General features: G+C 42.5%; 1 protein-coding gene across 1 annotated transcript; it reads right to left on the bottom strand.

Moving 5' to 3' along the window:
* Positions 1–6488: 6488 nt before the first annotated feature.
* On the bottom strand, positions 6489–9170 carry LOC142098803 (uncharacterized). The gene is made up of 3 exons (XM_075181594.1): positions 9016–9170; positions 7571–8543; positions 6489–7375 (listed from the first exon to the last, which is right to left on the bottom strand). Exons 1-3 carry the CDS (start codon positions 9070–9072, stop codon positions 7200–7202), a joined length of 1206 nt encoding a protein of 401 aa, XP_075037695.1. The 5' UTR covers positions 9073–9170; the 3' UTR covers positions 6489–7199.
* Positions 9171–16623: the final 7453 nt, after the last annotated feature.

Here is a 16623-nt window from a genome sequence, read left to right as displayed (position 1 = left end):
CATCTCAGGTGTATAATGGCCGCCAGGTGAACAGAATTGAGCACGGAGAGAGGCAACGCAGGGGAATCATCTCCGTGTGTGCAAAAGCTGAGAATACACCAGAGTATTCTGAGCGAGCGCTGGTGGATTGATGCAGCGCAACCGGTTGTCCATGTTTGGTCCAGTGGTCATGCCAATGCTCCTGTGGACTGTTTCTTCATAAGGTTCAATGTACCCCAACCACAGTTCAGACCTAACGTACCAATAACACCGGTCTAATAAAGACTATAAAAACGCATGGTAAAAGCAGGAAATAATCCAATACATTTGTAGCCCTGTCAGATCAATTACAACAAATATCAGTGAAAAACAGAAGGCGGAGGTTATATTTTGTCAAGTTGCTTAAAAATTGTTACAATAAGTTACCTTTGGCTGTAATTATATATTGGGAGAGATTATACTAGATGAAGGGAAATACTTCCTACTTCCTACTTCAAGGACAAGATTGATAAGATCCGACATGAAATGGTATCATCGTCCTTGAGAAACAGCCAGCTCCATTCCTACCGAGCACCCTCTGACACACACATCATTTAATACCACAAATGAAGATGAAGTATCTACTCTCTTTTCTTCCTACTATATTACCTAAGTAAAATCTGTATTCTCTGTCTACTGGTATCACCCAAGTCTCTATTACTTGGTGGCTAGCCCCTGCTCCGGGACCAGCCACCTTTCATATTGACTGTGGATCCGTCCCCCGTCCCCTACATGTGGCCTATCTGTGAGAGCCTAGCTGTCACATGGGACGTGCACCACATGACAGGTGTGGTCCTATGTGAGAAGTGATGCAGACAGCGCGGCGGAGAGAACAAGGTAAGTGTTAATATATTGTGTGTGGGGGGCCAGTGTGTTAATATACTGTGTGTGTGTGGGGGAGGGGGGCAGTGTGCTAATATAGTGTGTGTGTGTGAGTGGAGGCCAGTGTGTTAATATAGTGTGTGAGGGAAGGGGGGGGCTATTTAAGTGCAGGTCGGGGCTAATTATTTGTGGGGTGATGGTGGGGCAATTTAATTTAGTAGTGGGGCCTATTAATTTAGGGTTAAGTGATTGAACATTTAATTTAATGCTGGGGTGGTTTGATGATAATAATTGAATATGGGGCTGATTTTGAGGAGAAGGACTATTTATTAAATGTGAATATAAATTATTTAATTCTGTTTGGAGGGAGGGAAGTAGGTTTATATATTAAATGGGAATACTATTAATTTAATGTTGGGGTTGATTGGAGGGAAGCAGATGTATTTTTTATTAAATGTGTTTGCTATTTAATATTAGAGTTGGTTGGAGGGAAATAGATCTATTTAGCAAATGTGAATATTATTATTTTAATGTTGGGGCTGGAGGGAGGCCTAATTATAAATCGTGGGTGCTATTGATTTAACACCGGGCTCGTTGAAGTTTTCTCAATTTTATGTACTCATTTTTTTTCCCAAATAGGTCATCCAATATTCCAGGATCCAGACAACCAGCAAATGAGCTAAAGAAACCAGCGGCCACAAGTGGTGAAAGGTATAAGAACAGGAAGGAGAGCGCAGCACAGTCTGCCAACTGTCCTGAATCTGGTGGGATAGTCCCGAATATGGGTGACTGTTTGGCTTAGGACAGTTGAGCGTTATGTCCTGCTTCATCGTGTACTGCTTGTGAAGGCAGAACTGTGTGCACCTAACAGTGGTGCACACAGCATTGCCTGTGTATTTGTCTAAAATGATAACCATGCTACATCACAGGGGGTTACCCTGTCTAAAGTGTCCTGGGACCCCCAGAGCCTAATCCAGCTCTGGGCCAGGGTGTCAGATTGACACCTAGCGCTCTACTCCTCCCAGTACCATCCCTAATATTATTTGGTTTAGGTTAACCCTAAAACAATTAATAACCCTGTTAGTACATAGGGCAATGCAAAAACAAACCCATTTGATGGCAAAAGCATCAGGTTTTTAAAGCAAACAGACTTTTTGCATTTTGATAAATCCCATTATAATTAGACAGGTATGTAATTTATATTATATATACACATACATATATATATACACACATACATAAATAATAAAAATAAATAAGGTGTATATATAAGATTTTTAACTTATAAATAATAAAGTATCGCTGGATTAAGCAACACTAAAATAGCCTCATTTTATATTGTTAAATATATAATATATATTGTATCGAAAAACACCCTTTAAGGATGGGCCGCTACTTATTGGCCAGAGCTGTGTGCTTGCCCCCCCCCCCCCCACCCCACTTCTCGAGACTTGCCTGCACTCAACTCACACAACCTACTGGATCCTTTTCAGTCAGGCTTTCGTTCTCCACAGAGACTGCATTGACTAAGATGGTCAATGATTTTATTACTGCTCAATGTAAAGGCCATTACTCTCTTCTAATTCTCATGGATCTCTCTGCTGCATTTGACACTGTTGATCACTCTCTCCTCATACAAACGCTACAATCCCTAGGTCTTGAAGGCACTGTCCTATCCTGGTTCTCGTCCTACCTATCTAATCGCTCTTTCAGTGTTAATTTCTCTGGATCCACCTCTGCTCCACTTCCTTTATCAGTTGGAGACCACAAGGCTCAGTCCTAGGTTCTCTGCTGTTCTCTATCTACACCACTTCTCTTGGAAAACTAATAAGCTCCTTTGGATTTCAGTATCATCTCTATCATCATCATCATCAGTTATTTATATAGCGCCAACATATTCCGTAGCGCTCTATGTGGATAATACACAAATTTATCTGTCCTCCCCTGATCTCTCGACATCTGTGTTGTCTCGCGTTACTGACTGTCTTTCTGTCATTTCATCTTGGATGTCTTCTCGCCAACTCAAACTCAATCTTTCTAAAACAGCATTAATAATATTCCCACACACCAACACAAGTTACCTACCTGACACTTCTATTTCTGTTAACATGACCATAAATCCCACCCGCAAGCTCGCTGCCTAGGTGTAATCCTTGACTCACAACTATAATTTGATCCCCACATCAACTATATATCTAAATCATGTTACATACATCTTAAAAACATTTACAGAATATTCACATATCTCGCACAAGACACCGCAAAAACTCTAATTCATGCACTTATCTCCCGCATCGACTATTGTAATTCCCTCCTCACTGGTCTTCCCTGAATCAGACTCTCAACCAGGGGCGGATCTAGACTTTATGTTTAGGAGGGGCGATTTTGCATAATCACGCCCCTCCTTTGCTCTGATTGGCTGACCTGCGTTAACCCCACCTTCCGCCTGCGATTGGCCACGCCCCCTCCCGTTGTGGTTGCCGGCTGGGACCACTCTGATTGGCTGGCCCACATTTAGCCCCATTCCCCCGCCCCCCCGCGCTCGCGCTTAGCCCCGCCCCTCCCGTTTTAATCGGCGCCTGGGACCTAGCTTTTTGCTGCTAGGGGGGGGGGGCGAATGCCCCGATCACCCCCCCTGGATCCGCCACTGCTCTCAATCCTTGCACGCAGCGGCTAGATCAGTTTGCAAGGAAAATCATTCTTCCTCTGCTGAGTCACTCTGTCAGTCTCTACATTGGTTGCCTGTTTATTACCAAACCCAATATATAAAATTATTCTACCAACATTTAAGGCCATCAACAAAACTGCACCAACAAACATCTCCTCACTTGTCTCAGAATATCTCCCAACTCGCCACCTCCATTCTGCACAAGATCTGCGTCTCTATTCCACTCTCATCGCATCCCCATTCCCGGTTACAGGACTTTTTTCGGGCTGCACCCTCTTTGTGGAATTCCCTCCCTCACAATAACACTTTCCTCTAGTCCTCAAACCTTCAAGCATTCCCTGAAAACCCACCTCTTCAGACAGCTTATAATATTCCTCAACCACCTTCTAAACCTCCCTAAGTTACCCTATTACCATCCTTTACAGAGTTCACACAAGACAACAACCCTCTGACCCAGGGCACAAAAAAAAAATAAAAAAAATAGGTGGCACCCAGCAATATGTAGCACGTACCCTTATGTATCTAACTCCCATGATCCTATAGATTGTAAGCACCACTCCCTAACCACTTTGTCTGTATTACCCAGTATTGTTTTATTACTGTCTCTCTTCCCAGTTTTAAAGTGCTATGGAATTTGCTGTCACTATGAAAATGAATGATGAGGATAGATTGATAAATTTAAAAAAATGTTTACCTATACCCTCATACAGATCTTCATCAATGTCACATAACACCAAAGCAAAACAGTGCCACCCTTGCCCTCTACTGTTGTTAGATTATGTTCTTTAGATGTGTCTCCAAATGTATCATGTGCGGTTGTAGCCAAAGTGTATTGTTCCAATACATTCTAAGCTTCCTTAGGTTTTGTATAATTAATGTTAGTAAATGTGCAGTGATATCAGTTGGATCATTGTTGGCCATTCCCACAAATCTGTGGAGGACACCAACATGCCCCCTTCTCCCCTCTTCAGCCTTAGTGACCCACACAGCCTGATAGGTCTCTGTACCCACATCATTCTGGCTGAGTGACCGGATCAGCCCATCTTACAGTCAGACTTGCTGATTACAGAAGTGTCTCATGTCCGGTAGAGGCAATGAGTCTCTAGGGGGCAGTACAGCCATATTGTACTTGGTCTATGCCGGCTCCTCCATCAATTCACAGCTATAAGTGTAAGGAGTTGTACGTGTCGGATGAAACGGACTCTGCACATGGACTTACATCCATCCAGCTCTACAGAAGTGTTTAACGGGGACTTCCTCATGAAGTTCATTGGATTTGACATGAATCATCTAATGCATTCAGCAAATGGGGAAACACAACTTATCCTTAGTGTACAATGGACACCGTAGGTACACGGTCTAATTCTCACCGGTATGTAGCCTAAATATCTCCCAGCATTTCTAAACACAAAGTCGATGCCCTCCCACCACATTCATAGAACATTAATATTACGCTATAGACACCCAAATACATAATACACAGGGGACAGAGGTGGCTTTATGTAGCTGGAATATATAGTTCTAACAATATTCTGTGCTGCCTCCAGGCTGTAGAGAATAATAATCCCCATCATCCGCACCACTACTCAGGGGGCTAGAGAAAGGAGATCCAAACCTCATGCTAACTGCATTGGATGCACAGTGATATTACATCTATATATACTCACATATAGTAGCACAGTGATTGCCATTGGTATAGAGTGGATACAGTGGATACATATATACATAATACAATTAGCTTATGGTGCATGTAGGAGGTGATCTTGGTTATTTGCAGTTAATCAGTTTCACTGTGAGTTGTAAGCACCATATACTGTGAGAAATAGACACCGCGATCAGGGCCATCTTTTCCATTGGGCACGATGGGCAGCTACCCGGGGGCCCCACGGGCAAGGGGGCCCAATAGGCACGGCTCTTAATGAGAATAAATAATCCTGCAAAAGAAAAAAACCTGCAAAAAACCCTACAATGGTAACTGAGCAAGTACATCTATCTATCTCTATATATCTATATCTGTATCTGTATACATCTATATATCTATATCTGGGGCCCCGGTGCACTGCTTTGCCCCGGGGACCATAATGTTGTTAAGATGGCCCTGACCGCGATAAGAAAGGAAGGTCAAATCATCATATGTCCAGTTACATGAGCGGTGCAGGAAGATTTTTTTATTCTCTAGCAAAATTTCTAGCATGTATTATTCATCATTTGGGGCTTATAGTTTGGTGGTTGAAGCAAGGTTTAAATTAGTCTATAAAACAGAGATGCTGAATGTCAATCAACTGATACTCAATAGGAGATCAATGGGAAACCAGAGGAACATATGCAACTGTGAATCAGGACACCTGTTAGAATGTGATTATCAGGAGTCGATAATTGATGATTTCTGTCAAATCCAGAAGAAGTCAGTCATTACTTTAAACACAATCTGACACTGATTTACCAGATAATAGCTGCTCAAAAACGATCGGTGGGATAAAACCTGTACACAAAATGAATGCACAAAGGACCAAGACAATAAAAGTATCAAGTGGGTGGATGAGTAATAACATTCATCACCCAAATATGAGGTAGTCGTATCAAGCTGCAGGATTGAAAAGTGCAGATGTTGCCTATAGCAATCAGATACTAACTGTAATTTTGTAGAATGTACTCAATAAGTGATAGCTAGAATCTGATTTGTTGCTATGGGCTTTTTCAAACCTACTGAAAACTCGAAGCTTGATACATATGTCTTCAGAGTGGTGTATACACTATAAGATGACCGTTGGCATTTCTTCAAACAGCCACAAATGTTAACTCAGAAACAATTGTAAGATGATTTTTAGATGAAACATATACACATTGTCTAATTTACAATAGAATAAATATTTATGCTAAGTTTGATTGAAGGTAGAGGATGAGTCACTACTTAGAATGTGTAACCTGTGTGTATATATAAAATTACAGAAGCTAAACATCAGAGCCTGAGAAACAGAAATTGTGACAAATTTGCTTTTATTGTACAGTTATTTACAAAATGCAAAACGAGGCACAGTACCTAGCTCCCCTTCCAAAGGGAAAAGAACAGGGATGGCAGATTAAAAATGAAAAAGAAAAGTATTGTAAAAAAACAAACAAAAACAAAAAACGAAAACAAGCAAACTAAAAAGAAAAGAAAAACCGTAAAATAAAATTGGATGAACGGACTTTAAGAAGCGTCCGTATAAATGCGATGTACAAGCAGGGTATTTATAAAATAAGGTCTATGCAGTGCACCGCTGCTTCCATTAGGTGGCAGTGTTCCGTAGCCAATAGCGCCTCACCTATGACTGACAGTTATTTGCACATTAGGCTATAAGAGCTCATAGAATACTTCAGTGTAACCCAAAAAAATATCCCACAACACTTTTGGGGCCCCATTCCCCGGATTTCTAGGTATAATTAAGAGTATAAAAAGTAGCTGTATCTCCCAGATCAGCAAAAATAAAACTTCAATTAACCTTACAAAAACGCAAGAAAGTAATATATTACAAATATTGTACAATATGAAGGGGATGAAAGTAATCCCTGTCATTTTTTTAAATAATATATATTTATAGCTTTGGCTGGCATCTGCGGAGCAGGAGCCTCTTTAAATACCAAAATGTATAGACATATATACACCTCCCTGTAAGAAAATATGTTCTCTGTATATAGGCAGTCTATGAGGTTACATGTGTCGCTTCATGTGGAGGGCCAGGTGGTCGGACCTGGAGAAGGCTCTCTCGCACAGCTGACACTGGAAAGGTCTGTGGCCAGTGTGTTTGCGGAAATGGCGAGTGAGTTCGTCCGATCTGGCGAATTTCCAGCCGCAGCCCTCCCAGTTGCAGTGATATGGCTTCTCACCTAAGGGATAGACAAGATAATATTATTAGAACTCGCTACATTATAAGAGATAGAGGCAGACAAGGGAGTGGGAGGGGTTGGAAGTCAACTGTGTCACAATAGCAGCATAGAGGAGGGGGCATTGTCAGGTGGGTTAAGGGTCTGTCATTGCAGTATGGAGCACATCTAGAAACCCTGGCATGTCAGTGCGCTTACCTGTATGTGTGCGCATATGCGCCTTGAGGTGGGAGCTCTTGGTGTAGGTTTTGCCACATCCAGGGTACTCGCAGCTGTGAGTTGCGGTTCTCTTGCGGGCCCAGGACCTCCGACCCCTTTTGGGTTTGCAGTCATCAGGGGGGTTCATGGCCGGGTAGTACTCCAGTAATGGGGAGGATGGTGGGGTGACTATCATGCCGTGCATGGCCGGATGGACCTTCATGGGGTCCCTGTAAACGCCGAACTGTCCATGAAACTGTACAGGTGCCTGGCTGGCAAAGTGAGGGGGGTAAGACTGAGCCAGCTGGTAGTGCTGACCCATTGGCATGATGGGGAGGCAGTGCATGTCTTGCATCACGTGACAGTCATTGAGGGGCATCTCCTCCGTGGGGCTGACTCTGTGCTGGACAAACGTGTGCCCTCCTAGCTGCCCCTGCATGTGCATCAAGTTGGTTTTGTGCTCCATCATGGGGGGCATGCAGTCGGGGGAGTCGGGGGACGGGGTGTTCAGCATGCAGGCCTGCTCAGGTCTCTCCTTTTTGATCTTTTGCCCCAGGTGTTGGATCTGCTCCACGGTTAAGTGCAGAGGCACATCCATACCGGACACCCGCAGCTCAGTATATTTCCGGCTGTGCAGCGGCTTCACTCCATACTCTGGGGGTACATCCATGCAGGACACATCGGGGGTCAGTAGCTCGGCCACATAACTGTGGTGGGGGCTCTCAGTAAAGCTGCCCGCTCTGTATTTCCGACTGGCAGGGTACGATCCGTCACTATCATAGGTGGTGCTGCAGCTCTCGGGGGTCTCTGGCAGGGGGTAAGTGGCCCCGTGACCCGAGCCACCCCCATGCTGGTTGCTGGTAGTATGAGCCAAAATAAAATCCAAATCCACGAACTTTCCCAGATCATCCTCCTCCTTCTTGATGCTGCAGGAGTCGATCATTGTGAAGCCCATGTCCTCCATGCTCATCTCCTGGGGGCAAAGAGAGGGTACAGGTCAGACACCAGAACCGCATCATAGATGACTGCGCTTCTACATTATTATTATTACTGAGAACCTGTAAAACGAGTTCATCTCCTAATAGTCATATAACAAACACTGCGGCCGCTGTACAAACAGATCACAGCCCGCTCAGGAGTTTCTTCCTCTACAACCTGAGACATTCCCGGGACAGGAAACTTTCCTGCACTGACAAAGCCGAATCAGAGACACAACTGGATGCAAGTTACATTGTATCTTATTTGTAAACTGTTACATTCTATCACTTTCTGGTAACACTGACTGGGTCCCCTGGATATAAGAAACACTGGGCTAAATCTGGACACAGTGTAACAAACACGGGCTCTGATACTAATGTCGCAAACTATGATCCATAACTCTGATACAATGTAATAAATACTAACTCACACAAGGTAACTTTTCCAACTAGTAACTATAAACTTACCGAGACACTTCCGAGCTTATCCTCAACTGGTTGAAGGCGGGAGAATGCCAAACTCATCCTTGGTGAGGGCACTCCAGGCAGACGGGTGACTGGGCGCAGGGGGCAGCTGACTGCTCCAGGTAGATCCAACAACTTTCTTAGTCAACTAATCTGATTCTGAGTTGAAGGCTGCCTGTTATGGTCCATGACTTGTGGCGATTGGCTGACAGGCTTATTGTTATTCATGATTAGTCTCATCTGATTGGCTGCCCACTTCTATGTTTGTACATATAATGCAAGTGCATGTCCCCGCCCACAGCCCCAGGCTGGCATGTCACATATCATTAAACTGTAATAAGATGTACGCAGGCGTGGGTCTACACACAACACATGTACTTAACACACTGCAAAACAAATACCCTGTATATACACAACTCACTGATACACGATGCCTTCATTTCATCGGATAACGAGGTTGATTGGGAGTAATAATTGTATATTTTATAGGGGAGGTGCAGGTGGTAACCTGAGCATTTATAGTGTTTGCTCCTATGCTGCGTGATAGCAGTCTATTAATGGGGGCAGGAAACTAGCCTTGATATTTACGGGGACGCGGAGACAGGGTGAGTGGATTTGCCCCCCTGACAAGGGATGGAGAAACTGCTTCTTCATAGGGAGCTCAGCTGTCGGGCCAGATAAGGCTTATCCGGGGAGCGCTGTCTGCTTCTCAGAACTGCTCCTATCAGCCATATACAGGGGGGACACACAGTAACTGACATCTTCCTGCTAGACCCTTCCTCTGACCTTACCTGTAATACATAATCTACACTAGGTGTGACTGTTTAAACTCCTAAAAGGATCTATATAATCGGTGTTCTATAAGGAACAACGAAGCCCTACTGTCAATTATTACGAATATGTGTAATTATGGGACCTGTATGAAACTCGGGGTTGCAGGTTATCCCCATAACTGACCGTTCATTCTCCCTATACAATTACTTTCTGTGTCTCTATACCTGTAACTGGTATATACGAGACCCCCCCTCCACCAGTCTCCGGAATGAGACTGATAATTGGCGGGTTTCACTGCGTGGTCTGGAGACTAAAATATTATTAATCGGCCGCCCCCCCCCCCCCCCCAGCCTTAATAAAATGACCGATGCCCACCGATACATTATTAATTGCATTACACCGGTAGAAAATCACCACATCTATATCTGCTGTTCCCGGTGAATCTGTCTCCATATAAAGGTCCGTTATTACAACCCCCCCAGCAGCGTGGGACCCATAAAAAAAAAAACAAAAAAAAAAACTGCACTAAACGCCCCCACCGCACTACACAACAAGACCCCCTATACACCCGTGGGGGGTACTACCCCAGCATATGGGGGTGCTGAAAAGAGCTAGATATTTGATTAATAACTATTATTACATCCACTGATCAGTCCAGATGATGATCTATAATAATATTGATACATTCCCATTCCCTGGAGGTAAATCGCTCCAGGGAATAGGAATGCATTATAGCTTGTCCAGAAATATGCACACGAAGAAGTGAGCAGAGGTCTATATAAGGAATTGGTGGGGTCTTCATTGATTATTTTGATGGAATTATTTATACAACAATGCAGAGCTCTGCAGCAGTCATTCTTATGTACCTGTTTCTGTAAACATATCACAGTGGCCCCCTGGGGGGCTGCTCAATTCTATTGTGCCCTCAATTGTGTTCTAGTTTTATTTGCATTTTGAGCAGTCATATAAATAAAGACTTTACCCAGCATGAGGTGATCAAAGGGTCCTGGTTTTCCCGCAACACCCCCAGGTCACAGAAGTGGCTCAGACCAGTTTATCCAGACATTATTGGAGTGTATGAGGGGGGGGGGGGTGTATGAAATAATATTACATACATGTCACAAACACAGACATTCCGTGTAGTCACACATCTCCCCCTGCTACACAACCCATGGGACCCCAATAATTATCGGGCACCCACCACCCTGTACATCTAATAATACTTTTTCCTAAGCAACTCAAGAAGTAGCATTATATTAGAGCTATATCAGATGTATTACATTTATTTACAGTCCTCTTCTGGGAGGTTTATGAATGCATGCACATAACATGCTTGTAATAAATTATCAGGACACTTAATCCAAAATGTTATATTTTTCATAATCAATTTCCCAGTAGGTGGAGCTGTCTCATTAATGCAGGTCTAGAATTACAAAATGTAATCTCTGGGAAAGATTCCTCACCTGGGATACTGAACATTTACAGATAAACCAGCTTAATAAACAGGATATACAGGTGAGGCAATTAGCAGGTAACATGCGAAATCCAGGGGTGTCAGAATCCATCCCAAACACTGTATAGTGAAGTAACAATTGTCTTTTGAACACACAACAGAACTAAAATATTGATTTCTTCTGCACAACACAAGAAGACAATAAAACGGTTTCCATAACAGCCCTTATGTTGGTGAATTAAGTCCTTATGTTGGTGAATTAAGTCTTGATTGTATTAATTGTTCCCATCGCCTCTCTGGAGTCAAACTGTCCTGATTGCCACTAATGAAAATCAGATTAATAATCATTAATGTGTCATTTGCACACAACGAGGAGCATATCGATTACTTTCTGCTGAAATGCAGTTTATGCCATAAATCAGGAGACGTTTTGCATGCACATTAAGATATTCCCATTTTCACCATCTACTAGATAATTCAAACCAAGTCAGGAATTTTTGAAACAACCGCGTGTTCGAAATTGTAGCAAACCCCCATTCAGAATTTGTTTACAGGTCTTTGCTTATATCACGTATAGGACATGCAGGACGGACGGAGATTAGCACTAGGTGTTTGGGACAGAATCCAACCAGAGATCCTCTGTGCAGGGTCTGTACGTCCAGAAACTACTGGTAGATTTAGTCTAATGAATGTCCTGACAATGTGACCTATATACATCGTTTCATAATTTGTTACTATATAAAGATAATAATAATAATAATAATGTACATTTATGTCCGGGGACAGCAGGAGGCTACAACTATGCTATAAATCGTCCTTCTCTAGATCCTGTAAAACTACAGAAACTAAAAAACACTTCAGTCCAACCTGGTGAATAAGGAAAACATGTGGGGGCAGCTGAGGAGGAATTCACCATCTCTTCTGCTCATTCACTGAAACCCAGATCTAGAGAAGGAACAGTTATCATCTCACATCTTTATCAATGAAACGTGCTGGGAGATTCTACCAGATACGTTTGTCTATTTTATGGTCTATATTCCCGTTTACTTCTATGATATTTTTTTCTGCATTTGGGAAGATTGCAGTCTTGTCATAGGAGTACACTGAAAAAATAATGATGCCGGCAAAGTCCCTAATTCTCAGCACGTTAACGCAGCATTTATAGAGGAATATCCCACCTGAAGGATGTAGCCTTCAGGGGGGTCCATCATCCTTCCTAGCAGCTCTAAGGAATGATCCCTATTTTATTCCAATTATATCCCTATTTTATTCCAATATAAAAGCTTCTACCTGAATTTAGCGGAAAAGTTGAAAACAAGAAACAGAAACAACGTTTTCCTGCAACAGAACTCCTGCTTAGATCTTATTAAGGGCGTGTACATTATAGAATTATTATTTTGTTTATAGTTTCTCATTAATATGTAACCATGAGCAGGGGATATAGGTCACAATGTATCTCTCCTGCAGGAACCTGTCTACCTACCAGATAAATACATATTCTGCAGATGGCAGCTTAGCGAACCAACCTGCTTGTTCACTTTATAAATTGTATTCCACGTGGATATTCTCAGGATCTATCTCTGTATCCAGCTTCAGGTTTAGGCTATGCAATCGATTTTTAATCATTCAACCTCATAACAGATCTCTGAAACTTATTGAGGTTGGCTTGTCAAACTGCCCCAGGGGTACATAGTGGCTGCAAAACACCAAGAAAAGGCATTTAAAAAAAAAAAAAAAAATTATACCTAATAGTTCAAAGTGCATAATGTATAATATAACAAAAAATAAATGTGCCTTCATAAGTTATAACTAACTTAGTTTGCCCCCCTCCCCTCGATCAATAAATAATGATTATCCTCATAATTGATAAGTCAGTGGCGCCTCCTGTTATATTCTGAATGACAGCATGCAGTCTGAGCCATCTCACATCTCAAAACCACCTTTTTTTTCCCAGTGGTTTGTCAAACTGCAGCTAAATAAATTTGATGGTTAACATTCCTAGGGGGGGGGGGAATTCAATTGGCAGGGATGTGGCACGCAGACTTCACACCACGCATATTGCCAATAATTACGGTAGAAATCTCAGCTCATTTTTCCCCATAGAGGCTAGAGGAAAAATTAGCAGAAATGTCTGTCTAATATCTGCCATGAAGCACCTCATGTATGTTCCGGAGACACTTCGGGGCTAATTGAATTCCCTCCATTAACGTGTAATAATCAGGATGGTGATTTTCAATGTGGTACTTTGCTAAACCGTGATTTTCTAGCAGTTTCAAAACCAACAGATTTATTAAAGGCCAATTTGTTAGAGAATCAGCCTAAAACAGGTGTATTTAACAAACCGCTCTTTAGTATATCTATCCCACTGTTTCCCATGTACTCTCATGATCATCATCAGCTATTTATAAAGCGCCACTAATTCCGCAGCGCTGTACAGAGAACTCACTCACATCAGTCCCTGCCTCATTGGAGCTTACAGTCTAAATTCCCTAACACACACACACACACACAGACAGAGACTAGGGTCAATTTGATAGCAGACAATTAACCTATCAGTATGTTTTTTTGGAGTGTGGGAGGAAACCGGAGCACCCAGAAGAAACCCATCAAGACATGGGGAGAACATACAAACTCCACAGTTCAATTCCTCACCATGGCCTTATGAGCCCAGTGCTGGGAGGCAGAAGTGCTAACCACTTAGCCACCATGCTGCCCTACACGAGTTCTGCTGCACAAGCGACTTCTATTCACTTTGTAGTGCGATTATCTCCTTCAGTTGTGTAATTCTGGGATGTAATCGTCTTGCCTGAACTTCAGGTGAAGTCTCCTCCATAGAAATTACTGGTATGAGAGGTTAAGTCCTCATTCAAATGTTCAGATAAACCGGGTAGGAAATTCTCATTGAAATACAGAACACTGGAAGGATTTTTACTTTCCTTTGGTGATTAAACTCATCAGATTTAATGTCAGGCCTCATATTTCCTTTTGGATATTATACCAATTTAATGTCAGTATAATGAGGGACGGACACAAGGAAAATCCCCAGCATGGCCCCTCCCTTTGCGTTTGATTCTGGCGCACAGATGGACTTAGGTCTTTTTCCCTGTATATGTCCAGTTATTTGTCCATTTCATCATGCTCTTCATCAGGCCCAATAAGGGAAGATCATACAGGCTCATGCCTTGGGGGGCAGACTCTGGGGGTCGGCAAGCTGTCCATTGGTACACTTCCATATATTTATTTTATTTTTATTACGTGCAGAAAAATCAGTGATCATTTGAATGACTACCCTAACTTTTCTGACGTATATTGTACAGAGAAGGGTCATAGAAACCTACGGTGCTGAGGATGAAGCAAGAGCGATGGGGGAGCAGAGGAACAATAAAGTCCAATCTGAACTCACTCTTCATAGGATATTGCAATACCCAACTGAGATGTAATTTTGCTGCTAGGTGAACAGAACGGACAACTCAGGGGAATCTCTGTACAAACGGCCGAAAACATACCAGAGTGATCTGAGTGTCCATGATCCATTCAGCGGTCACTGCAAATGCTCAAGAGGGGTGTTGGCATTTTGTTCATAGGGTTGAATACACCCCGGTCACAGCTCAGACAGAACGTATCAATAAAACCTGGACTATACGAGTTCATACTGTCCACTTCATACATAGAATGGGAGCTGAAATCGGAACCTATACATAACTGAGCACCATGCATTACATTGGGAAGAGGCAACAAGATCAGCATACAGGTTGCTCGATGCAACAAGAAATGCTGCTATATTGTATCCAACACTAAGTGACAGTTACTTATATAGCTCCATCTTATTACACAGCACTGTATAGAGAATATTTAATCATTCACATCGTTCCCTGCTCCAGTGGAGCTTACAATCTTTATATTCTACCAAACACTACAGTTAATTTTGTCAGAAGCCAGTTAATGCAAACACTGCGAGAACATACAAACACACATATTGGGCCTTGGTTGGAATAAAACTCATGCCCCCTGCGATGTGAGACAGCAATGCTGACCACTGTCAAACCCTATATATAATGATAACCACCAATAGATATAGGGTATTATTGTTTCTTGTTGGTAACTGAGCAGGAGACCCAGTGAAAACAGTTCCAGGTGTCGTGTTGTAGATCACGGAGTTTGTGAAGGGTCACATGTAAGATTCCATATATATTATATATGTCACATCTGCGTTAACCCCGTTTCTTCTCTGTGTTTAGACTGCCCTGTGTTAAAAGATTTTGTGGCGTTATCTGGACTCGTACTCTGTTATGGTCTGCGGGGCTCTTCTCCTCTCTTTATATACCCAGACTATTTATAACTCTGTCTACGCAAATCCAGTTCCGGAATGAGCAAGCGGCTCAGCCAAACGGGAAGAGGAGATGGGGGAAGTTTCCTGAACAAGTAAAAAAAAAAAAAAAAAGAAAGAAAGAAATGAAATCCATAAAATAAAGGACAAGCAGCGTTTCTTCCTATCTCGCTAACACAATCTGGGTTTTTTTCTCATTTCCTCCTACTTTCACTGCAACAGGAAAGTAGAGATTAGCAGATGTGGTGGAATAAGCAGAGAACATCACCGGGTCTAACTGGCAGAGAGGCCGAGGCGGCTCTGAGGGGAGACGGGGAGACCCTCATTCCTGGTCCCGTCCAGTAAAGGCGGGCATCAGACCCATCGGATTAGGGGGTAGATGCATCTTATAGCAACAATCACTTGTTTCACCATGTCCTGCACATGGGTGCTGTGAGGAAGCAGGGATACATTGTAACACCTGACCCAGGAAATCACATTGCTCCATCTAGTCACACTTGCCCTTTTTAGTTATTGTAACCAGTGACCTGACAACACTGGGCACAGTTATGGAGTAATGAGGAATGTTGTAGATATCGGCACAATGTAAAAATTAGCCCTGAACTGTGACAAAATCAGGGAAAGCACCATTTTATACCTTTACTAACAGAAAAAACAAAACTGATTCTCTGCCTAAGAAGAAATAATGACAACACATTTATATTAAAGTCAGAATACTCCTATTTAATTATTATTGCCCACCCACCTTCTCATAATACAATACCTAAAAGAAAGCTTTTACTTAAAGTAAACATTTGTTTAAATGCTCCTTTTTGCCTTAAAAAATTCTGGTTAATATTCTATATAATTATCATCATAGCACTTTGCCATATTTCTGTAAAAGGCCTGCCCACACCTTACTGGGTTCACTCAATAAATCAATTAGTTAGTAACAATCTGGGCTGCAGCAGACTTTCCCTATCACAGGGGGAGACACCATGATCAGAACACAACCTTCCCGGTATTATCCAATGTTCATCCAGCTCCCGATACACTATAGCTCCACCCACTTTTAGAC

Source organism: Mixophyes fleayi, chromosome 8, assembly GCF_038048845.1.
Source record: "Mixophyes fleayi isolate aMixFle1 chromosome 8, aMixFle1.hap1, whole genome shotgun sequence".
NCBI classification, from domain to species: domain Eukaryota; kingdom Metazoa; phylum Chordata; class Amphibia; order Anura; family Limnodynastidae; genus Mixophyes; species Mixophyes fleayi.
The sequence above is the reverse complement of the archived record's forward strand: the minus strand, read 5'-3'. Positions and strand labels throughout refer to the sequence as shown.

Bases quoted from the DNA above. Each gene is read 5' to 3' on its own strand.
- LOC142098803 (XM_075181594.1), bottom strand. From the start codon at position 9,072: ATGAGTTTGGCATTCTCCCGCCTTCAACCAGTTGAGGATAAGCTCGGA. The intron at 8,544-9,015 runs GTAAGTTTATAG...CTTTGCCCCCAG, and splicing joins ATAAGCTCGGAAGTGTCTCG to GAGATGAGCATGGAGGACAT. The intron at 7,376-7,570 runs GTAAGCGCACTG...TCTATCCCTTAG, and splicing joins GCATATGCGCACACATACAG to GTGAGAAGCCATATCACTGC.